We start from the raw sequence: 24,481 nt of genomic DNA, 5'->3' as shown, positions 1-24,481 counted from the left end.
AGACAGTGGGTGCGACTATTCAAATTCAACTGTACATATTGTTATTGTTCCACATTGTTGCAGTTGAAAAACAATTATGATGCTGATATAAGCAGCAAAAATCTGCATTAAAGCACCTTTGAGTCTATAGCATGCTGCTGACTGAAATGTGTCCGCGGCAATGTGCAATCTCAGGGTTATTATATTATATTTTAACATGGATGTGATCAGTCGATCAAGATAGGACCAAAATAGTCATGTGACACACACAGTTGGAAGAGAATGAAATAGTTGTAATGTGTAACATTTACAAAATAGACAGCTTGCCTGTACTTTTAATTATGGTGTTAATTGCGAAATGAAAAATGAGTTTAAATTTGTAACAGAATGAAGCCCAACCATCTTCATCTTCAGCGGTAGTTGGCAGTGTCGCTGTTCAGTCTCTGTTTCACCCCAAAATATTCAGCAAATTGGCATGCTACATTATTTTGTGAGATCTTGTGATCTTCCCATTTACTGTATAAACCGATGTGTTGTTTATTTGTCCTCTGCTAAAGGTGAAGTTGGTGCGTCTGGTGGGCATCATGCTGCTCTTCTATGTGAAGAAGGAGCATGCAGAGTTCATCTCTGATGTGGAGGCTGAGACTGTGGGCACTGGCATCATGGGAAGGATGGTAAGGACTGATTCTGCAGGACTTATTCTTTCATACACTGGTTTATCATGTAGGTTTACTGGTATCATGTTAAGATATTACATTACAAACACAAGCAGAAAGCAGAAAAAAACATCTCCCACAATGACAGTGTTGTTTCATTTAAATAAAAACTGCAGGAAAATAGCACTAAATAAGGCGATATTATGCTGAACGTTATTGCTGTGATGCTGAAAATTCAGATGGACTGCCACCAGTAAATGAATGCAACACAAACTGTGAAATACACAGAAAAATGCAAAAGAAGCCCAACCAGTGTTGTACCTCTAACCCTTTCTGGTTCCTCCTTTGGATTGTTCGCTAGAGAGCTTATTCATCTATTGAGCACTACATCCAGCAACTCCAATCTTATTCGTCACTGTTGCAGAACAAGTTATTCTTGTCTCATATAGAGTATATAGTGATAGAGTAATAGTTTGGAGCAGATGGCTGGCTGGTGACCACTGAGGACTCAATCCTTTACTTTCCTTTAATGAGAGACTGGTTTATGTTCTGAACCAAGAACCAACTGAGACATTCCAAGTGTCAATGTCTTTGCATAATATTGGATTACTGTCAAGCAGACGAGCACATATAACTGCATATAATCTAAATCAACCTTTTTTTTTTTTCTGAATCTTTTTTTCACTTGTTACATTATTCTAACTGAATTTCTCTCTCCTCTTTCAATCTCTCACTGATTCACAGGGAAACAAGGGGGCTGTGGCAATCCGTTTTCGCTTCCACAACTCTGATATCTGTGTGGTCAACTCTCACCTAGCTGCCCACATTGAAGAATATGAGAGACGTAATCAAGACTACAAGGATATTTGCAGCCGTCTACAATTCCGACAGCTTGATCCCACCCAGCCTCCTCTCATTATCATGAAGCATGAGTACGAACCATTAATATATATATATATATATACACACACACATATATAGAGAAGAGTCACAGTGCGATTCAAATGGATTTATGAACTATTGGTATTGGTATTATACCATTACACCAATGAAAACACTTAGCTATCCTAACTAAAATAAAATCCTGCAAAGCTTTCTTCAAATCCAGCCATTTTACATTCAGGATTAGTGTGTTATAGTTGTAGTTGCTGTGTGTTTCAAATTCTCATTCATTGTCTGTTCCTCTGTTTTCTCTGTGCTTCCTTCATTAGTGTGGTTTTATGGATTGGAGATCTCAACTACAGAATCAGTGACCTTGACGTTGACAATGTGAAGGAGCTAATCAGCAAGAAGGACTTTGAAACACTGCACAGTTATGATCAGGTAGCGTCATGAATGGTCCCCCTTCTCACTATTTAAAAAGTCTTTGTTCATGTTTCGTGGTTACGAAGTGGTGATACTTACCTTCTGCATATGGTCCTCAGCTCAAGAGGCAGATTGACGAGAAGGCTGTGTTTGTTGGTTTTATGGAGGGTGAGATTGATTTCCAGCCCACCTACAAATATGACACCGGCTCTGACATGTGGGATACGAGGTAATCTCATATAAAGGCCTGACTGTGAATAGCAGAAAGGAACATATTCAGTCAAGAAATCATTCTTCGGTGATTCAATTACACTCATAATTGAAATAAGCATAAATGTAGAAAGAAGCGTCTTGTACTCCAATAATGAAACTACCACATTTTTTTTGCAACACGCATAGCAATTCAGTTCATCCCAGAAATGTTTCACTGTTTAGATATTTCCATCTTTGTCCTCCATTGTTTATTGCTTTATGGAAGCTTTCTACGATACAAACAAACAAAATTCTCCCCATTTACAAAGTGGCCGGCCTTTGAATGGGGAAACACCTTTTTGTGTGTGTGTGTGTGTGTGTGTGTGTGTGTGTGTGTGTGTGTGTGTGTGTGTGTGTGTGTGTGTGTGTGTGTGTGTGTGTGTGTGTGTGTGTGTGTGTGTATGTATATATATATATACACATACATACATACATATATATATATATATATACACATACATACATACATATATGTTCTGCTAAGTTCAACAACTTTGCTAAACAGATGTTTTCTTGAAGTATTCACAAAAAGATAGCCATGAGAGTATACCACAGTAGCATTATGAGAGAAATGTGGAGTTCAGGGAGGGAAACCAATACTGTGACGTAAATGCATATATAACGCAAAGGGGACATGTTCATTCATTATTTGGACTCTGCTCTGTAGCAGTGTTTTAAACTTTTTTTAAAAACCTGTTTTACCTGGTAAGCATGTGAACGGGATTCTTAAATTCTATTAGAAAACTACAACAAATTTAATTTGCTTTGATGGAGCAAATCAGTAAAGCTAGCCAGGTTTTTGTGCTGTTAATTAACATTATTAATAAACATGCCTCGCAGTTACTGTGGCCCTAGATCACAGGTGACATGTTGTGTGGTATTTTCTGCTGTCACACCTCCTGATAAGAGAATTTCCCTTCAGGGATCATATCATTAACTTTTGTAAAATATGTACAAATACACTGAAATAGAGATGCAATTTGCCTTTAATACTTTGTATAATAAAAGACATAACGAACATACTTGAGAATAAACATTTGTTATTACTTCTGCATCCAGTGAAAAATGTCGCGTTCCTGCGTGGTGTGACCGTATCCTGTGGAGAGGGAAAAATGTAGTGCAAGAACATTATCAGAGTCACATGGCTCTGAAGACCAGTGACCACAAACCAGTCAGTTCCCTGCTTGTCACTGGGGTAAGTGCATCAGCATTTTTAACAGACTTCATCTTTAATTTTTTTTTTCTTTTTCATTTGGTTTATTTTGGTTAGACACCTGCATGAAAGTTTGAAAATGGATGGGACTATGATGAGAAGTCAGTGAAAAGTACATGAAGATTTGACTTTGTCTGCTCACGTCTTTTGTTTTTCTTTTTTTCTTTTTTTAAAGACTGGGTCACTGCAGTATTACTTATTGGTTATATAATACATGTGTATGCTTTATTGTTTCCTTATCTCTGACTTCCTCCTATATGTTCATACAGATCAAGAGACTAAATGCTGAGGCTTATAAGAAGACCTTTGAAGAGATTGTTCGCAATATTGACAAAATGGAGAATGAGTGTATTCCGTCTGTATCCTTGTCCGAGCGTGAGGTAAATTTTCCTGTCACTTTCAGTCCTGTTATATTGTAATGGGATCTGTAATGCCTCTCTCATACACATTGTACATTACATTGCCATCTCATTATGTTGCGTTGATGAATTCAGTAAGTAAACCACCACTAATGGAGCTGTATATTGATCTTGGGCCTTGGGCCTGATGCAGATAATTAAAGGATACAATTACATGCCATAGAGAAGATTTTTTTTTTTCATCTTGTCATGAATCCTTTCCTCCTCTTCCAGTTCCACTTTAAGGATGTGAAGTTCATGCAGCACCAAGCAGAGACATTGAGCCTCTTTAATGATGGCCAGGTCCCATGTCAGTTTGAGTTTATCCAGAAGCCAAACGAGCCCACATACTGCAAGCCCTGGCTCACGGCCAACCCCCCCAAAGGCTTCATTGCTCAGGGTGAGTAGCATGGTCACAGTTTCATCCAGGAGCCACAGATTTCATCTTAATAAAGCATCAAAGTCCTGCCTTTAGATTTTACAAATTGTTAAGTACACCATAAGCTGAAGTTAAATTGCTTAGAATGAGAGATTTTCATTGACACTTGAATTGGCTTTTGTCTTGCACGATGAAATTTCTTTGCAGATTATGGATGTCTTGTTGATTTATAAATCCTCAAATTTATTATAATTTGTGAGTCAGTTGAGTCACCCCTATGTGCATCTGTCCCCAACATCTAGGTGCTTCTGTGGACATTGAGCTTGAGGTTTTTGTAAACCGCTCGACAGCACCTGAACTTAACTCTGGCAAGCAACAGATCGAAGACATCCTGGTGCTCCACTTGGAGCGTGGCAAGGACTATTTCATCTCTGTGACAGGAAACTACCTGCCCAGCTGCTATGGCACCTCCATCTATTCATTGTGTCACCTGAGGGAGCCCATCCAGGACATGCCGCAAGAGACTCTTCATAAACTGGTTAGTGCTCACAAATGAAGAGCAGGGACAGCATCCTTAAAATACCTCTTCCGCATTCAAGATTGTCTTACAGGCTACAGCATATTTCTTTTAAAACTTTGCAGATTTTCTATTAAACACAGTCTTGTCCATTTTCACTAAATTTCTTCTCTTTGCTCTGTGTGTGCTCAACATCAGGCGGAGATGTCTGGAGATGAGAATGCAGCAAACACTGAAAAGCCTCTAGACATTCCTAAAGAACTCTGGATGATGGTGGATCACTTGTTCCGTAATGCAATAAAACAGGTCAGAGAATCTGATGGTGATGCTTCTGTTTTGGTGCCGTAATAAAATAAAAAAACATTATAATCCTATTTAGTTAATGTTTGGCAGTTTTCTTGTTGGCAGGTTCATATTCTTAAAGTGAGTTATGTAACTCCTGACCACCTGCCAAGTTTATGAGTCTTTCCTATAAGGACAAATAAGTGAAAGTTGCTGCATGACACAGGAATTAAGCAAAAAAGTTTCACATTTTTCTTGAGGCTACAAAGACAATGGTATGACTCAGTACTTGTGCCTGCCAGCCAAGTAGCTTTGTAGACCCTCTGCATTGATTTGGTGAGGGGAATTAATCTTGATTTATAAAGGACTTGATTCAGGTAGTTTAAACATGGGAATTTTTATTAAATCAAAAGTTCATTGCAGCTCCACTACGCCTCAAAGCATAAGAACATTTTCTTCAGCCCAAGTGAACCTGTTTGTAATTTAAATGCTTGAAATTACTGCTCTCTTTGAGAACTGAAAGATTCAATATGCGTTGTCTTCTATTTGCAGGAAGACATATTTCAGCAACCAGGGCTCCGGAGTGAATTTGCAGAAATAAGGGATTGCCTTGACACTGGCATGCCAGATTCTCTTCGTATCCTTGAAAACAATTCCCATCATAACCTTTAGTAGAAAAAATATTATTTAATTTCATTGAAAATTAGAAAAAGTAACAGCGTGTAGTCCAAAGATATTATTTGTTGTTTTGGCATTGTACCCTAGTACACTGGGTTTGAAATGAATCAATGATGGAGGTCACAGAGTTGACTTTAAACTTGGAGGCTTTTTAGTGGATGAACACTGTAGGAATTATCACATCCAGCTCCCCAGGATTATGTCTTTAACTCTATTGACCTGCAGCGGGAAGTAACCACTCAGTGGCAGAGGCCTTGCTCCTCTTCCTTGATGCCCTCCCAGAACCTGTGGTTCCCTACTCCTTTTACCAGCAGTGCCTAGAAAGCTGCTCCAATGCCAGTCAGTGTGAGAAAGTGAGTGAGGCAGCCAGCAGTTAATCATGATCAATCTATTCCAAGATTTGTTAAATTATAAAAGCCAATCTCTTGCTTTTTTGATGTAACATTAACATTTTGCCTGCAGGTTATTTCCATGCTACCTCAGTGCCATCAAAATGTGTTCAACTATTTAGCTGCCTTTCTCCGTGAGCTGTTGAAGAATTCTGCTAGCAATCGATTAGATGTCAACATCTTGGGTAAGAAAAGGAAGCAGGTTGCTCTTAAGTGTCTTTCATTTGTGTACTTGTTATTATTAGCTGTTGCTTTGTGCTTCAGTCAGCATGTTGAGTGAGTGAAGAGAAAGTAAGGAATAGAGCCAAGTCTGTTGGTCTGTTTTCAGTAATCTTTTCGTTCTGTGCTGGTTCTGTAAGAGCGAATGCTCGCCCAACCTGGCCTGTGTAAATAAAGTTTAAATACAGAATAAATTATTGGAACAGGAATTATTGCAACATCTAGAATCCTTTGTTCATTATATTGAATAGCTCACCTTGTCATACCTTGAAACATACAAAAAATTAAACTGCTAATAAAGATAGTACAACATTAAGACCTAAGAAAAGGAACTCTTTGTTATTCTATGCAATATGAATAATTTATTGTTTTTCTGTGTAGCCACCATTTTTGCCTCTTTGCTCCTGAGATCACCTACGAAGCAGGATCTTGCAGAAAAGAGGAAGACTCAGGAGTTCTTTCAGCACTTCCTCATCCAAGGCTCCTCCTAGATGGAGGACTTCTTCCTCTTGTCCTTCATGCTGAAGCTGAACACTAAAAAATGTACAGTCCAGTATTTGAACAGCAATTATTTCTTATATTCTTATGTGGGTCTTTGTATCGATATAGTATTACTTAAAGTGGCAGTTCTTATCTGATATTAGTATGTTCTAAAGCAATGTTTGTGATCTGTCAATGAACAGAGTTTATTGTATTTCGCTGAGCATCTGTAGAGACCTAATAATTTTTAATGTATGTATATTTTATTTAAAAAAAATAGTTTGTATTTTGATGTTTCTGATCTCAATTGCATATTGTTTTATATATAAAACTGTTGGAAACAAGTTGTGTGTCACTGGTGATTTCCCCACCACCCCCAAATTATTTCATTTTCAGTCCATGTTATCAATCACAAGCAAAGAAATAAACACTAAATTAATGTTTAGTTTTCTCATCATGTGTCTGTGTGGATGCCCTCCTCATCTAATCCCATTTGCCACATAGGAAGTTAAAAAGTTGTTATATCTTTAGAAAGAATAAAGTTTTCATGTTTTACTTTAGCTTTATTAATGATTTTTAATTTCCCATAATACATCACGAATGGCTGCGAGTGTGTGACGTAGGCTATCCTAGGAAGGGGATAGGAAGTGCCAAACATCTTAAGCACAGAGATAAGGCTTAAATTTCAAAACAGGTAAATGTATTTTAATGTCATTTCCTCTTAACATGCCAGTTTATCCCTTGTAACCACGGAGCTTGTTAGCCCTTGTTAGCCCAGAGAAGATGGGTAATATCAGCTGTCGACAGTAAACTCGCCAACGTTACTAGCGAGCTAGCTCCCTAGCTTAGCTAACGTATGAGCTAAATTTTTGCTAGATGACTTAGCCAGCTACCTAACGTTCCTTTAGCTAACGTAGCCGGGGCTCAGGCTAAATATATAAAAAAAAAGCTGGCTGTTATGGCTCTGTTATCAAGTTGCATAACGTTAAAAATGCGACTAACTATAGACTTGTTATTTAAAACACGAAGTACGAACGGTTTGGTATCTATTTGTATCAGCTAGCTAGCAATGAATATCTGAGGGTACTAACGATGTGATCAAGCTGTACGCTGTGAAATACCATCAGGTCAGTAACCAACCAGAGGATTGTTACACAGCCAGCTAACAGAAATGTTTCATTAAATTGGGTTAATATTACTGTATTGTCAGTCAAACGGGTAAAACTTGGCAATTACTGCGTGTTTATCAGGCCACTCTGTTTATGAACGCGCAGCATTGTAAACGTTAGCCAGCTGTGTCGTGTGTAGAAAAGTTACCTGACATTGTCGTGTGAATATGACATCTTTCATAAGTTATTCATAACGTTTCATCTAAGCATGCCTGCCTGAGGAGTTTTAATCGGCTGGAGATCATCAAACATGTCAGTTTGTTAGCTGAGTTTAGACCCTGCTGTCTCGTGACTGCGGTCATTGAAATTAGAAACTTCTAGATCTCGATGTGTTAGTTTCCTCTAATTTTTAAGAGGCAGCGTTACCTTTTAAATCACTGAAAATTATTAACTTTATTTCGATTTTGCTGGCTTCTAACCTTGTTGTGATGACACAAATCATGCCTGCAGGTACATACCTTAAACTCAGCTTTAGGTGAGCACTGAGAAAATTTTCCACTTTCAGTAGAATAATTTGAAACCAGTCTTGCAGTTTCAAGCTCTGAACATAACATGCATCATTCTGCACAGTAAAGGTCAAACATTCAATAAAAGTAAGAATGACTAAAATACTTTTTTGAGCACAGAGGGGAGTTTAAATTTTCCTTTAATGTCCAAGTTGAGCTCCTTTAACTGAGCAACATGGCTCTTTATTTTGAATAAGTAGTCACTCCCCTGATGCTATGTTAAAAGATGTCCAGTCCTATCACATCATTTAGGACCGTTTTTCTTACTTCTCTCAGTCAAACAAAAAATGGGGAAGCAACATTCAGTTTTTATACATTATCTGAAACAACCTCCCAAGACATAAAGTGTGTTCCAACACTCTAGTTATTTTAAATTTAATTTTTGCCTTTTATGAATTTTTTAATGAAAATGATATATTCATATCTTGCAATGCATTCTAATTGAACTTTAATTTTGTTAATTTTATTATTCATTGTATTTTTTTTATTATTATTATTATTATTATTAATTGCAATTTAATTTTAATTCTTAAAATTCTCTAATTTTAGATTATTTAAACCTGTTTCATTTTAATCTGTTTATATCCTGTGTCTTTTCTCAGTAGCAAAGAAAAGTTATGACAAAAAAGTAATTTTGTTCATATATTTTTCAGGCTGTAACGTTAACAGTGTGAGTGTGCAGTCCTCCTTGCCAAGGAAGGAGAGGCACCAGGGACCATGAGTGAGAATGGCCCTCATACGGAGGCGCCAATGTACTTTGAGGTGGAGGTGGATCACCTGGAGCGGGATGACGAAGAAGAAGAAGACAAGATCCACTTTGACAAAGATGATGACCTGATTCCTGAGCCTTCATCATCTTCTGGTCGGGTGTATGACCGCACCACAGTGCTCATTGAGCGGGACCCCATCCGGCTGGATGAGGAGGGCGAAGAAGAGGGTCACTGTGGAGGGGATGAAGATGGAGTCACCTTCTTAACTGAGGGGGAAGGTGATGGAGATGAGGAGGAGGGCTCTCTGGCCTTTATGGCCGACCCTGATGCCATGTCACAAGGTTATGTGCACCACACCATTTCTGCAGACCAGATCCAGTTCACAATAAATCCAGGTTCCACTCCCATGCCACGCAACATAGAGGGGGCCACGCTGACCCTGCACTCTGAGTGCCCAGAAACCAAGCAGAGAGAGGTAAGCCTAAATAAGTGCATCTCCTCCGAATGTAAACGATATGCAGCTGCTACATGCTAATGAAATGTGCCAATGAAAAGATACTTTATTCTTTGAATGCTCAGTATGAACACAGGTGCACACTGATTTCAATAAACAGCTTCCTTGAATATTCAGTAGCATTGTATATTGCATAAATTCATTTTCACACACAAGGTACTGCACACAGATGGGCAGCATTTCAGGAGAATGTGGTCAATTATTACTGCTGAAGTAATGACTGGTTTTGTTTGGATATTGTTGAAGTAATTGCTTGGTTTGGTTTGTGGAAACTTATCTAGTTATTTCAACTCATTGCTGAATGGAACAGTAAATGGTTTAAAGATTTTTCTAACATGTCTGACAAACTGAGACACAAAATGTTAAAATAAACGTGCATAATGCACACGCATAGCAAGTTTGCACATGCGCATGCACATACACACACGCATGCTTGGTGAAATTTAAAGGGCATTGGACATGCATTAATGTGCTTGAAGGTATTTCCCAGCAGCTTCACATTGTTTTGGTCATTTGGCATAGACATTATAACCACAAAGGTGGTGTTACCCTGCTTTCTTCCACAGTGTTTGCACCCAGTGTTAGACTGTTGCACACTCACAAACCACTCTGTCTCCTTTACATTTCTGTGGCAAATTAGCCATATTTTGACACCTATCCCAGCCTAATTAGTGGAAGTGTGCAAGAAAACCATCTGACAGGAAGTGTGCACTGGTAAAGCAACGGATCTTGCCAAATGCAAGGCAGAGTGCTGAAGGACTGCAGGGAACAACTTAGTCCCCAGTCAACAAATTTCTTGGTACATGAACACACACATATCTACTGCTTCTTTTTTTAAGTTTGGAGCACTTTAACATGTCTGTAACTGATAAACACCAACAGCTAAATGGTGCAACACTGTTCTCAGGGTTCTGAGTCATAAGAAAAGGACAAACAATTCGTGGTGATGTATCACATCCCCTTTTTAGTGAAAACGTTTTGTTAACATGAGGTGGAAGGTACAAGATACAGTCTTTATAAAGTATTGTGCCTGTAAGTATTTTTAAACCAACAGCATAGCATCTCTAAACAAATAAAATATGAGATGTGATAATGTGTATGTGTGGAGGTTAGTTGTTTTTGTTACTGCTTAACACCTAGCACTGTATTTGTTTAATATGGAGGTAATGTTGGATTGTCTTGATCACCATCATAGTGCTTGCATTGTTTGTTGGTAATGTTAAATTTGCCTAGATTGTTGTCTTCGTCATTGTTATGATATTATGACATAATTTGTTATGATGATTGCCTTGGGCACAGAATGAATTTCCAAGGGGGAGATAAACTAAACCCTGCTTCACTATCCTTAAACAGAAGTGCACACATTAGAAAATGAAAGACACCTGTAACAAAATTAAACTGAAATGATATAATGTCGTGCTGCTGAATATGAGCGCACTGTGATGCGGTAAAAATAATGATGCTGTGTGAATTCAATCTAGTGTGTACTACAAAGAAAAAAACTATTGGCAGCCCTGCCTTGGAAAAACGTGAGAGGAGTATAGAACACCAGGAGTGGCCATTTCCTGTGAACAACAAATGGAAAGTTCCATCCTCCTGTTCAACAGGTGTCGGAAAAAAATGTAACGATACTCTCACATAGCCATTTAATTTGTAATGTAATGGTATTTTCCACTATCCATGTGGGGGCTGGAAGTATACAGTACTCAAACTCAGTGGTGGTGAGGAAGAATCACAAAGGGGGAGATGTGGGAGATGAATACAGTACTGTGCTACAAGCTTAAGCAGACTTCGCACTGTGGCTTTGCATGGATGTTTGCTTAACAAATGATCTCTCCCACATACTTAAAATCTAGGTGAATGGCTTTAGACTACCCTTCACTCAGATTAGTGTTTGTCTGTAAGGCTGAAAGAAAGTTTAATCAGCTTTTTGTCACATTCACTGTATATTCAACAGCTAAGAAAGTTATTTTTTCTTTTTACAGCAGATGTTACTTAATGTGTCTCATCATGTGTTGTGAAATGAAGCATTGAGACTGCTGGGATGCGTGAACAATGTGGGGTTTTCACTGATGCATCAGTTATTTTTCCTGCTGACAAAGGCATCACTGCGTGCACCATGAGGAATGTTGTCTTTAATGCTGTGAAAAAAACGTTTCTAGATGCATTAGTGCTTAGTAACTGTTTTTATTTACAATCAGGGGAGTTTAACTGTTCTTTACAACTTTAGTTCTTTTGGGGTTTTTAGGTTTTTTATTTTGCTGTTTGAATTTAGCACCAGGCCTGTTGTAAAAACTATTCAGTTGTCTTTATTTTAGGTAAATGATGCCTCAAGTTTGGCCAAAACTATTTTAAACAAATATCCAGAAGGTTTCATAAACAGATATTAGAAGCCTATTTAATACTTTGTGTAAAAATGACATTCTTATTAAAATGAATTACCCAGTCTAATGCAGTAAGGGGTAAACATGCAGTCTTTTATCTCGAGAAATCTTGAGATCTTGGGAAATCAGTTTTAAATCATTATTATTATTATTATTACAATTATTATTAGTATTGTTATTATTATTACTACTACTATTATTTTACATCTCTAAGAGGATCAGGGCAGTAAGTTACAGGAATATCGTTAGCTGAAAAGGCGATTCTCCTGTCGAGGTGGCCAGCCACAAGCTTTCTCCTTCTTGCATTGTGTTCAGTACAGGGTAGCATTTTTCAAAGAACAGAATAGACTGCTTTTATCCACATTGCCCTGGGGCTTTGTGTGAGAAAAGAGCATGAGACTGCCACACTGCAATGGCGATCGGTGCTGTGAAACAGAAATGGACGGGATGAATTGCATTGGGGGGTTAGGCATCATCACTGTCCTTTGTGCTCACTCTCTTCATGTGCTGACGGGTCGCTGAGTCATTGAGTTGAAGTTGCCTCTGAAAGGTCACACTGACTCAGACTGTCATTTCATCCAATGGCAAGGCTGGTTATTGCTGAGCTGAATCAACAAATTATTTTTCCTTTTCAAAATACAGGGTAGAGACTATTAAGTTTATGTTTATGAGTAATGTTATCTTTTTACTTAGCTTCAGTGTAATTTCATACAGTATTGTTGGATTCAGTTTACAATGTTGAGATAATGACCTTCCCATCCTCTCCTTCCTCTGTCAGGTGAAGCGCTACCAGTGCATGTTTGAGGGCTGTACAAGAACGTACAGTACGGCGGGAAACCTGCGGACACACCAGAAGACTCACCGGGGCGAGTACACGTTTGTGTGTAATCAGCAGGGCTGTGGAAAGGCCTTCCTCACTTCTTACAGTCTGAAGATCCATGTCCGCGTTCACACCAAGGAGAAGCCGTTTGAGTGTGATGTGCAAGGCTGTGAGAAAGCCTTCAACACGCTATACAGGTGAGCCTACATGCAGCTTTGTTGTGTTGTGTGTGTGTGTCCTCATGGTACTGTATTTATGGAGCTGTGGGCATTATAAAGTAAGTTCAGATCATTATCATGGTCCTTCCATAAAGTGGATGGCCCAACAAGTGTTGTCACAACACAGAAATGTCTATGCATAATTATCTTTTCATCTGTTTTATTTAGAGTTGTTCTATGTGGGAGCAGTTAATTTTCTACTGATCACAGTTAGTATTTAAGTAATATCCTTTGTACCCTGCAAATCTCAAATTCAACTTTGTAATTGAAATGAGGAAATTAATTTGGTCATATGTGCAAAAATACACAGTAAGTAAAAGTAAAACAATAGAAAGGGTCTGTAAAAGGAACAGGACCAAGAAAAAGCAGAACATTGTTATCTCAGGGTGCCATGTTCTTTCAAGTTCTTTCCTTAACTGCTGGCCCAATTACCCTACATAAAAAAATTCCCCATTAATCCACACACAACGTGGGAACATTGCACCAGTAACAAAGGATTGTTTAAATCCTGTAGTTTTGTTATGTTGTAATTTTCTGCACCTCTTGACGACTTAACTGTAACTTTAAAGACATTGTGTGTGTTTGTTTTAAAAGTCTGCTGGCTGAAATGGATGCGATTGATGCTGCATGTAATGAGTAACTGTACTGTTGAAAATTCAGAATATATAAGTTATATAAGTATAAAATATAAGTATATAAGTATAAAAAACATATTTTTGACTACACAAGGCCAGTTACAGTCAGGGAGAACAAGAGGTGACACAGCTGATGTCTTGACACCTTGATGGAGTATGGCAGGTTAACAAATGAACAGAGTTATAACTCCCTGTGAGCTTTTTTCACTAAAATACATTTAAGATCAAACATAAGAAAATAATAATGATCATTCTATTAGGTGACTGTTTTGACAAGTACCAGACATGTTCTTTGTCCATAGCATTTTCATTATTTAGATTTTGCTGTGATCACAACCAGTTCACATCAGAGCCTTCTGGTCCATATTGGTTCAGTTGCTATGACAACATGTCTGGGGCTTGGTGGAGCTGTGCCACTGGCAACAACTGCTTGTCAGAGGCTGTTACTCAGGATAGGAAACCAATGCCAAACATGGGTGGATTGTCTTTTTGATAACCGTTTACTCTTGCCTCCACCCAGATTCTCTTATACAACCACCACTGAGAAACTGTGCATACTTTAATCAGTTGTTATCCCTGTATGATTACATTCTGTCTCCATCCATGTAGACATTCTTAAATTAAGTGCAGCAGCAATCAACACACGCTGTTTAAAGCAGTTGTGCTTAGTTTCTTTCTCTTTGCATGTCTCCCATTGTGGTTTAATGAAACAAACTTGATTTCCTGTGCAGACTAAAAGCACACCAGAGACTTCACACAGGCAAGACATTCAACTGTGAATCGGAGGGATGCACAAAGTACTTTACCACACTCAGCGACCTGAGGAAGCATATTCGCACACACACTGGGGAGAAGCCATTCCGGTGAGCATTACCATTACCACAACAGGATTAACCCATTCCCAAGTAGAAAGTGAAGGAGCATTGATGTTAATAATATGTTAATAGATGCTCACAGGCAGCTCTTTTAGTGTGGAATAATGTTTGCTTGTATCACAAGAATGCAATTATTTTTTCATAGTAAAACATTTTTGCTCACAGTGCCTTTTACTGTGGGAGCTTCACTGGTTAGACAGAAGCCCAAAATAGTGCTGATATTCCCATTAGTTTCCCATCTGCTTTAAAAATATGTAGTTAGCTATATGTATATGATGAGTCAAGGGTACTCACTGTTCTAGCAGAGACATGGCTGTACTGTATATAAATTATTAAATCCACTGTCTTGAAAAATTATCACTGTCCATTTGCATCTGGTCTCAAGCATTATTGTCATTATTTTGTTTCTGTCTTTGTCTTCAGGTGTGACCATGACGGCTGTGGCAAAGCTTTTGCTGCAAGTCATCACCTAAAAACACATGTACGGACTCACACAGGTACATATTAGTGGTTTGTTTTATGTAACCTTGATTTATCTAGCGTAGCTTGAACAAGGACATGTTTGCTTTTCAGCTATGCTTTGCATTTAAATTATTATCAGTGCCTCCCACACAGAGTTAATTTGAGTAGCCTAACCAAATAGATGTTTCCAGCAGCCAAAAACATTTTGTTTTTTTATTTACTATGTCTTCTTTTAGAAAGTCTGCGTAGAAATGTAGTTAAAAGAGCAGCAATTAAAAAGTGTGTGTTGATGTGCACTTTTTGTATTGATTGGACAAATATCTTCCCCAATTGGCAGTTCCCAGTTAGACAGCTGAGGCCAAGTTCTTTCCTCAAATGATTGTGTGCTTGTTCAGGGGGTGGGGGCAGTCTCAGCAAAGTGCCAGCTACTCCTGTTCAGGTGGTTTCTAACATGTGTTTCCTTTTATATGTAGTTTTTTATATGGGTGATTCTCCCAAACTGCAGATGAAAGAATGTAATAAAGCATCAGACCAACCTATCAAGTTCCTAAACTTGGTTCTGTTCAAGTGAAGGAGAAATGACCTTTGCTTTTAATGCTATGTATCCAATAAAACCTCCTTTCAGCTCAAAACAAAAGTGAAACATTAGAACGTGCGCTCAAGCTGCCTGTGATTCCAGTTGTGCACTTGCTATAAATCAATAAAATAAAATATTAAAATCAAAGCAATAATGGGCATTGTCTGACTGACATGGCGATAGTTACTGGTTTCCTCCAAACTCAAAAATAAAGTAGCAACTTTTATCTTAGCTGACAGTAAAGAGTAGCTCTTAACCTTCAGTCTCTGTCTGTATTCTTCCCTCTCTGTCTCTGTAGGGGAGAAGCCATTCAACTGTCCTAGTGACGGCTGTGAGAAGACTTTTAGCAGCCAGTACAGTCTGAAAAGTCACATCCGGGGCCACGACAAAGGACAGGCCTTCAGCGTCACCCTTACCCACCCGCTCTCTGAAGTGAGTCACAGCACAGCAACTTCTCGGTGTTCTCCATGTACAACTTGAGAGCAATATGACACTGTCGTCCTCATATTATTTACTTTATTAAAAACTTGTGAATTTTTTTTACACTTTTTACACTTACAATTTTTTTTTTTAATTCTCTCACTCGCATAATACAGAGATCATTTTAACCAAAAACAAAAGCTGCACACCTGCATATTGTGGACATGTACAGATGTCTTTAAGTTAGAGAGGTTCACACTACACTGCATTAACCATGGTGAATCTTTATGATTTATTATGAAAAAGAAGCTTTAGATCAAATGACTCATCTTCCGCAAAAGCATAATCATTAATTGTCATTATGTCATTATTTATTTGTTTACTCTTTGTGCCCAACTGTTCATTTTAAAACCTATTTTTTTATATTAACATACAGTAAGTGATCCTACTGATCCCTACTTCACCCCATAGCAGTGGCAAGTTTAAATAACCTATTCATCTCTTAATTACAGGATGCAAATCACTCGCTGTGCCTCAGTGACTTGAGCCTCATCTCTACAGACTCAGAGCTACGAGAGAACATCCATAATGTAAGTCTGGCCTTTGCCTCAGTGTTGTCAAGCAGACATTGGATTGAAGATGTAGGGGAGCTGTCATAGTCAATAAAGATTTTTTTGACATCTAAGCTCAGTTGTCTTTCTGTTTCCACTGTAATAAGAATTGAGAGCTAAACGAGAGTTTCTAGCTGTTGTAATACTTAGTAAGGTTACTTGATGTATTCATTAAATCTTTTGTTAATTTTAATGTTATTACAGGCTCAAAATCTGGACCTCAACAATGTGACCCCAGTGAAAATCTTTGAGCTCATGTTCCAGAGTCCTGAAAATAGTGTCAGCCAAGATGATGCCCATCACAACGGTAAGAACATTTCAAAGCCTGTCAGCTTAAATTGTGTCAAAGGTCCTTGTTCTGAAGGAGTTTTTACTTCCTTCCTCAGAGAGCCTTGCTGAACCCTTCAGCCTAGAGACCTCTACCCAACCAGGAGTGACTGATGCTTCATCTCTCATCTCTTTCTCTATCAATCCTACCTCCTCATCTTCCTGTTCCCACACAACTGCAGTCATGGAGGCTTCTTCCCAGCTCAATCAGAGCTCTTCCTCTCAGGCCTCCACCTCTGCCTCTGTCTCTGCTACTGTCAGCTCTGCCCAGCCTCCCTCTTTCATGCAACTAACCGGTCCCCAGCAGATCTCCGATGTGCCTGCTCAGGCTTCTGTCCAAGCATCAAACCATGCCCCCTCCCAGCACTATGTGACACTGCCACCCACATTCCTGCAGCCTGACAGTGCCACCCAGACCACTCCTCTACCACCACCCATCTCTGCTCCTCTTCCAGTGGCTCCAGCACTGACCACCACAGAAACAGGCACTGCTGCTGTGTCTGTGGTTGCAGCCACCACAACAGATGCTCTGGCAGCTGTGGCTCAACCTGTGCCTTTGGCCAACAACCCTGTCCCCAACTCTGGCCCTGGTCTGGCTCCCACCCCTGCGACCATCACCATAGCACCCACCCAGAACCTGCTGCAGCCCAGCTTGGTCATGGCTGACCAGAACCTTCAGTGGATCCTCAGCAGTGCTGCCAGCAGCCAGCAGAACCCAGAGCAGGCAGTGAGTAATGCTCCCACACAATATTTGTACAAAGAAATGGTGACTTGATTTGTACTAGTCTTGATTTTGTTATGTATTTTCAGTTTAAAACACACAGTGCCATATGCATTGCAGAGGAAATTAGGGATTTTTTGTGTTCTAATCCTAAATTTGTTCATGTGAGAGGATTAGCAAATAAAACCGTTCCATGCACTTCAGTAATAATGCATAAACTGTTAACAAATTATCATGTAAAGTAGAACAGTGGGGAAAGCTATAGCTTTTAGAAATGGTGTCACTTATTTACATTAAGTGTAGCTAAGGAATACCAACCAGATCCCTTCGATACAGTAGGGAATTCTTATGAATAACCTCATGAATACTGTTGTGTTTCCCGGCATATTTTATCCTGCTTGAACTGTGGTGTTCATTGTTTGTTCAGTCACATCAAGGAGCTCCAAAAGTGGAAAAGGTTTTCTTCACTACAGCCATACCAGTAGGAGGAAATGTTGGTAAGTCAGTGTGTAGTGAATTTTTATGTTTCTTCATTTAATGGACTTTGGCCAAAAGACTGTGATGAAATCATGAATGTGTTTTGCCATCCAATCGAGTACTTATATTTAATAGGATTAATTAGATAGTATTGTTATATTGTTATTGTTATATTATAGTAGATTGGTCTCCAGAGAGCTCTTCTAAGATACTGTCACAATGCTTTCATTAAACAAACGCAATTCAAATTTTCTGACTCTCAGTTAATGCACCTTGCTAGAACAATTAAACAGTATCCCATCATAATATTTAATAACAAAAAACTAAAAAGTAACAGAACAGGACCAATAACATTCAAAACATTCAGGAACTATAAGAAGAGAACAAGTATTGTTGGGCAGATAGCAGAAGATCAGGATGACTGACCAGTTTAAACACATCAAGTACTGCATGTCCCTCCACAGTGTTAGGGTCATGATCAAAATAGGGCTGTGTAGTGATTGGTTTTCAGTATTGATAAATGAATCAAATATATTTGATTAATTGTTTAGTTTGTAACATGTCAGAAAAATTTCCACACCCAAAGAGTTGTCTTTCAAAGGTGGACCAACAGTCCAAAACAGTCTCTATAAAAAAGAGGAAAACCTCACATTTGAGAAGCAGAAATTTGACATTTTTGCTTGATGAATAAGAATAACAAAATGGTTGCTCTTTTCTTTTCTCATGATCATGTAATCAGTTAAACAACTTCTTGTTTCAACTTTGATATTATCCTTATTAACCCCTCATCACATTCTGTACCGAGATGTTTTATTTGTTGATCTGTATCTGTACATGTGGTGTTAACTGTCAGCCAACAACTGAAGAAGTCCTCCTTCCACTAAGCAGTTAATAATTTCTCAACCTCTGCATTGGTCTCTAACTTTTTTATCCTAAATATTTTCCCCTGCAGGACATTTGGAAAGCAAATAACATCAACTTGCAGACTTTGTTTTTGTTTTTTTACTTTTTTTCTGTGAATTAATTTTTTTGGTCTGTTTCAGGTAACTCAGTCCAACAGATCGGCCTCAGCCTGCCAGTCATCATCATCAAACAGGAGGAATCCTGCCAGTGCCAGTGTGCCTGCAGGGAGTCTGCTAAAGACAAGAGTTCAAAGAGTGCCTCCTCCGTCGTTCCTGCCCCAGCACAGCAGCAACCATCAGAGCCCCCTCCTCCCCCACTATCAAAGCCCCCAGACCCCCCCCACCATCCAGCCACCTCATCTTCCTCATGCTGTCTCCCTGAGTCTTCCTCCAAGGTGGGTGAGGTGAGCCTGGAGGCCCCCTCTTCCTCCTCCTCCTCAGCTCAGACTTTCTCCACTATAGTTAGCAGCACTGCCTCAACCAACCCTCCCTCTTCTGACGGGTTAGCCAATATGGACGTCTCAGACTTCCTCTCCCTGCAGAGCCCTGAGACAGCTGCCAACATTGAGGCGTTGCTGCTGGTTGCAGATGACTTTAACATGGCCACTGATGGCAATCCTTAGAAGAGCTGCCTTCTGGCACCATGTGTTTGTCTGTTGCACCCACTCATCCACAGGCATTGATTCCACCTACATCTCAAGTCACTCTCCTCAGTGACGCCTCGTCTTTCTCCCTATATATTGTGTGCTTTGAACCCCTGTATCTGCAGTGCATTCTGTTCTGTATGGCATTGTGCAACATATATACACAATCTATGAATACTTTCTCTGTTGAGACTCATTGCAGTAGTTGAGTTTTTAGAAACAGGATTAGTTTGCATATTGACATTTAGCAATGTTAATGCTAATGCTAATTTACACAGGGAAAAGGCAGTAGGTCCTTTGTTAAAAACATAATCAAACTGTATATAATAACCTTTGATATCCACTCTGATCTGAATGAAATAAGTGAGTGTCCAAGCACTGATAACGTAAGAGTTCCATTTTCCTGGCTTGAAGGTCACACACCTGAGCAGGAAAACAAAGCTTGTCTGTATATCCTTGTACTGTACTACAGGTCCTAACAACAAATGCTTAAAGCTGATATGCAGCTGATCAGAATGCACTGTATATTAGAGGAATTCACTATAATTTTATCAAACATTGCTCCCAGCAGGAATTTGGAGGGGTTGGCTACATAGCCCCTCATATGGCTGTCTCACAATATAAAGTGACTTCCTCAGTATTTTTGTTTTTTAGGAAGACTAGTGTAGTCCAGAAAATGTGATGATTCTTTTCTACTTCTTTTGACAGTTATTTACTAATTGAGAGAAGAACCTGTGATCAGATTTGCCTGTCTCTTTAAGTGAAATTAAGTCAATACATCAATAAGTTGCCTAACTTAAACTAATTTAAAATTGTACATGTTAATTTATTTAAATGCTTGATTCTGTCATTATACTGGTAATACTATTATCTTCAAGATAGCAGAAAAATCTATTAATTTATTCCAATCACTTGTATTTTTAAGTTGAGCTGTTTTTGTTACTGAATTGCTTTCCTTTAAGAACGTAATGGGTCTTGCTAAAAGCAAGTTGGAGTAAAGAGGCACCTATAGTAGACTGCACAGTGAATTATCCTCTAGGATCTGCTTGTTTGCAAAAATTGTCCACAATGAAACAGTAATGAACTACTGTCAACATCCCATGTTTTATAGGGTTGTGGCCCTCTCAGGGATGCATCAAGTCATAACTGATCCTGGTTCCCTTAATTTGTTACTCAGACATGCGTTTTCCTAATAAGATGCCCCACACTTGCAGTAGCCCTACGTTTTGCTGCATTCTCCCCTGTTTATTGCACACTAACTTGTAAAGTGAGTAATCTGATTGCTTGTTAGCCTAGGTGCAGCACCACTACAGACTTTTTGTATACAACTGCTGTAAAGTAGCATTTGAAAGATGGTGTCCTGGCGACAGTGTATATACAGTACATTTTAGTGTAAACATCTTTGAGAAACTTGTAGATTATTCTAGAATTTGTATTTTTGTATAGACTTTTGAATTACTAACTCTCAGAGTTTGGAGCTAATGTATACCCTCTATCCTTGCATTCTTTCCCCATTCACATTCATGCAGAATAGTTTGAATTTTGCTGTCTAGATGAGTGGTTCTATAAGCAGCTGGGCTTCTGTACAGTCCCTATAGTATCAAAATATATGTAACACATAGCCCCTTGCTCAGAGTATAATTTAACAGTATTGTTTCACATGGGACACAATGCAATGATGATAGAGCGAAGGCATTTTGCCCTGTATACTAGAGTGTAGAGCTACTTGGCCTTACAATATTAACTGTTATGAGCCTTCCTTGCCTTGACAGTCTCTGCAACAGACTTGCCATTGACATGTTGACATATTCAACTTCATTGAGTCTCAAGCAATCATTTCCAGCAGGGGATCACACTGAGGCAAAATCACTGAGACAGAAAAGCTTGATCTGCATTGTTTTCCAGCTGTAATGTTTGTAAAGTCACAAATGGATATGCAGCATTTCCAAAAAATATATGGAGTGGAGCTTTCCCACGATTCACACGTGCCAAGAAGGCGGATATGTTGTTAAAGGCTCCAGTCATATTTTGTGCTCAAAACCATTCCACATATGCAGTATTTGATATTTGGAGTGTCTAAATCTTAACTTTGCTCCATTGGATTGCAAAATTCACTCACCATTTCCGTCTCAAGGCACTTGGTGAAATTACTGCCAGGAGTCAAGGTCATGCCATCAATATATACTCTTATACATGCATACTGTCAATGAACACAACTATGCAATTTTAAGTGGCATTCACAAGTTTAAATACTGACTCCAAGACAAAAAAATGATTTATTCCTCCCTCCATGACAGTCTGCTACAAACTTATATGCAGAAGTCCAGCGGTGAAAGTTGCCTTTCCAGTGCATACATATTGAGCATGCTTCTTGAACTCCAGTTTATTGTATTTCATATTTCACATTTGGAATGGTGTGAATCTGGTCTTTGTAGTGTGTCCAAGTACTGTTCCAATGAATGTTGCACCACAGCTATCCCTTGTACATGCTGTTTTGCCTCTGAGGTAACTGGTTTAAAACCAACTGGATTTGTTTGAAGGAGTACTTAGTGAATGAATGATTCTGTTTTAAGAATTATTTTTGGTCAAATGTAAGCAGCTTTTCCTTTTTACACTTTATGGGTACATGTTTCATTTGGGCTCACCCCATTTATGTAGTCATCTCAGCCTTTCACATATTTAAATTTGACATGTGGATGATTTGTTGGCTCATCTTCACCAATGAAAGTCGAACTTACAGCTGAAGTTTACCTGAAACGGTAAACATCAGCAAATCACTGATGGTGGCATTTGTTTGGAAGCAGATTGTTTGTTCACAAATGTATAGCCAGAGTGTTGTTGGAAATTGAGATCCAGAATTTCTGCCATTGCCAACATTTTTCCAAATGGCCAATATTTAAAAAGAAAAAAAGAAAAGAGGAAACTATATGCTTCCAAAGTAATGTCTTGACACCCAAAGAGTGTGGAATTGTTAAGGATTTGTATTTTTTAAAAGAATGTATTATGTGAAAATGTTTGCTTATGCTTGTTTCGTATAAAGTAATATGATAAATAACTTTCTGAATTGAGAGCAATATAATACTAATAAAACCTTATCCTTGTCACTGATTTCTTTTCTCCCACAGCTCCCCAATTCAATTAAAAATTTGACAGTTTATTATGATTTAAATGCATTTAATAGCATGAAAGAAAACAAAAACAAAAGCATGTGTTCTCTTTTGATCACTTGTGGGATGGTAAGGGCGCATCCTGGAGAGATTTCCTCTGTAGAACATAATCAAGGTCAACTTTCAAAATCTGCAAGAAGTCACGAGGGCCCAAAAAAACCCCCAAAAAAACCCCAACTCACCGTTAGAACTTTGCGCAGATCCTTCAAGTCAGTCATAACTCTGTTACACAGGGTTATCCTCTCGGACAGGGTGATCAGTCTGTCATTAACTTCCTCCAGCTCCTTTGGAGGACAAAACGTGTTTGTCACCAGTTAATTTGGACAGGTATCATTAGTTCAAGATTACGATGTCTGACCTGTTTGACCGTTGAAACGCCATCATCAGTCTGCCGAGTTACTGCATCTTCTGCGCAGTCTAGAACTGTTTGACAAAGACACTTAGAAAACACAGAAAATGTAAGAAAATTGAAGATGTCATACGTGTTACCTGTGTCAGCGGGCATGGCGCTAGACATATTTGTTCTGTAGAATCGTCATTTCCATGTTGTCGTGTGCCTTTGTTTTTAAGCAGGTGCCCACAGGTGACTTCAATTTTCCTAATTAGTAGGTGATGATGAGGGCAGTCACGTCACGAAGAACATGCGTCAGTGTTCTTACTTAAATACCTTGAAATGCATAGGCTACATATTTCCAAAACAACACATACAGAATTTAAGGAGCACTCGAATGTCCATTTATGTGTATAACAAAACCATGTAGCCTAATATGAAACTTTACAATAGCCTAATAAAAATATGTCAGTTCGTGGCGTCGAGTGGCGCAGTGGGTTGAGTAGGCTCCCCATATGTAGAGGCTACAGTCCTCACTGCAGTCGGCCCCGGTTCGAATCCCGCATCGGATTGCCCTTTTCTCTGCCTCCCCATTTCCTGTCTCTCTCTACTCTGCTATCCAATAAAGCCACAAAAAAATATATTAAAAAAAAAAAAAGAACATGTCAGTTGTTCATGGATGATAAACATATAATGTGATACGTTTTTACCATGAACTGCAGAACTAATAGAAGCCCAACAGCATATGTGAGATATTACATATCCAGAACATATCCATACGAAAATTTTGGGTGTTCAGAATTGTCCCTACCAATATTTGAGTAAACTCAAATATTGTCATAAAAATGTCATGACGCATAAAATGTCATGAAAATGACATAGTATACTAAGGCATAAAAACATCATAGTATAAGTAAGGAATGAAATGTCATAAAAATGTTATCGTATATAGAAAGGAATAAGAATGTCATAGTACAGGAAGGCATAAAATGTAATGAAAACGTCTTAGTATGGTATGGCGTGAAAATGTCAAAATATTTCATAAAAATGTCATATTATAGTTACGCATAAAAATGTAAAAAAAAAAAAAAAAAAAAGGTCATAGTATAGTAAGGCATAAAATGTTATAGAAACGTCATGTTATAATAAGGTATAAATTGTCAAAAAAGTCATACTATAATAAGGCATGAATTGTCAAAGAACGTCACAGTATAAAAGGGCATAAAAACATTGCATAGTGAGGCATATAATGTCATAAAAACGT

General features: G+C 38.6%; 2 protein-coding genes and 1 long non-coding RNA gene across 7 annotated transcripts in view; 2 read left to right on the top strand and 1 right to left on the bottom strand.

The window, feature by feature from the left end:
* inpp5b (inositol polyphosphate-5-phosphatase B) overlaps nucleotides 1–7,091 on the top strand; it is a 19,947-nt gene extending 12,856 nt beyond the window's left edge. For all 3 annotated transcript variants that reach the window (XM_087172545.1, XM_023401005.2, XM_023401006.2), the window contains 13 exons: nucleotides 537–653; nucleotides 1,380–1,567; nucleotides 1,847–1,958; nucleotides 2,060–2,169; nucleotides 3,252–3,387; nucleotides 3,675–3,785; nucleotides 4,038–4,203; nucleotides 4,485–4,720; nucleotides 4,898–5,005; nucleotides 5,534–5,618; nucleotides 5,885–6,012; nucleotides 6,122–6,233; nucleotides 6,649–7,091. In XM_087172545.1, coding sequence (XP_087028671.1) covers nucleotides 537–653; nucleotides 1,380–1,567; nucleotides 1,847–1,958; nucleotides 2,060–2,169; nucleotides 3,252–3,387; nucleotides 3,675–3,785; nucleotides 4,038–4,203; nucleotides 4,485–4,720; nucleotides 4,898–5,005; nucleotides 5,534–5,618; nucleotides 5,885–6,012; nucleotides 6,122–6,233; nucleotides 6,649–6,758 — 1,719 coding nt within the window. In that variant the 3' untranslated portion in view covers nucleotides 6,759–7,091. The remainder of the gene's footprint in view (nucleotides 1–536; nucleotides 654–1,379; nucleotides 1,568–1,846; nucleotides 1,959–2,059; nucleotides 2,170–3,251; nucleotides 3,388–3,674; nucleotides 3,786–4,037; nucleotides 4,204–4,484; nucleotides 4,721–4,897; nucleotides 5,006–5,533; nucleotides 5,619–5,884; nucleotides 6,013–6,121; nucleotides 6,234–6,648) is intronic.
* Nucleotides 7,092–7,364: 273 nt separating this feature from the next.
* Nucleotides 7,365–22,823, top strand: mtf1 (metal-regulatory transcription factor 1). Of its 3 annotated transcripts, none has more exons than XM_087172547.1 (11): nucleotides 7,365–7,441; nucleotides 9,076–9,607; nucleotides 12,809–13,047; nucleotides 14,435–14,566; nucleotides 15,002–15,075; nucleotides 15,916–16,049; nucleotides 16,550–16,627; nucleotides 16,853–16,955; nucleotides 17,431–17,702; nucleotides 18,124–18,193; nucleotides 19,217–22,823. In XM_087172547.1, exons 2-11 carry the CDS (start codon nucleotides 9,140–9,142, stop codon nucleotides 19,696–19,698), a joined length of 2,052 nt encoding a protein of 683 aa, XP_087028673.1. In that variant the 5' UTR covers nucleotides 7,365–7,441; nucleotides 9,076–9,139; the 3' UTR covers nucleotides 19,699–22,823. The 3 variants fall into 3 exon arrangements, with proteins under 3 accessions (XP_087028673.1, XP_023256776.1, XP_087028672.1); XM_023401008.2 differs by having other exon boundaries at nucleotides 17,035–17,702; XM_087172546.1 differs by lacking the exon at nucleotides 7,365–7,441 and adding an exon at nucleotides 7,732–7,874 and having other exon boundaries at nucleotides 17,035–17,702.
* Nucleotides 22,824–22,858: 35 nt separating this feature from the next.
* Nucleotides 22,859–24,096, bottom strand: LOC147819457 (uncharacterized). The gene is made up of 4 exons (XR_015436901.1): nucleotides 23,376–24,096; nucleotides 23,245–23,309; nucleotides 23,069–23,170; nucleotides 22,859–22,983 (listed from the first exon to the last, which is right to left on the bottom strand). It is a non-coding gene; the product is annotated as an uncharacterized LOC147819457 (long non-coding RNA).
* Between the last annotated feature and the right edge of the window lie 385 nt (nucleotides 24,097–24,481).

The sequence above is a fragment of the Seriola lalandi genome, unplaced genomic scaffold (genome assembly GCF_002814215.2).
Source record: "Seriola lalandi dorsalis isolate HSWRI2012SDOR001 ecotype SW California unplaced genomic scaffold, Sedor1 jcf7180002053211, whole genome shotgun sequence".
Taxonomy (NCBI): domain Eukaryota; kingdom Metazoa; phylum Chordata; class Actinopteri; order Carangiformes; family Carangidae; genus Seriola; species Seriola lalandi.
The sequence above is the reverse complement of the archived record's forward strand: the minus strand, read 5'-3'. Positions and strand labels throughout refer to the sequence as shown.

What these genes read in the sequence shown, in the direction of transcription:
- mtf1 (XM_023401008.2), top strand. Translation starts at nt 9,140, where the DNA reads ATGAGTGAGAATGGCCCTCATACGGAGGCGCCAATGTACTTTGAGGTG. An exon ending in AGCAGAACCCAGAGCAGGCA is followed by an intron (nt 17,703 to 18,123) that starts GTGAGTAATGCT and finishes TTGTTTGTTCAG; the next exon opens with TCACATCAAGGAGCTCCAAA. An exon ending in ACCAGTAGGAGGAAATGTTG is followed by an intron (nt 18,194 to 19,216) that starts GTAAGTCAGTGT and finishes GGTCTGTTTCAG; the next exon opens with GTAACTCAGTCCAACAGATC.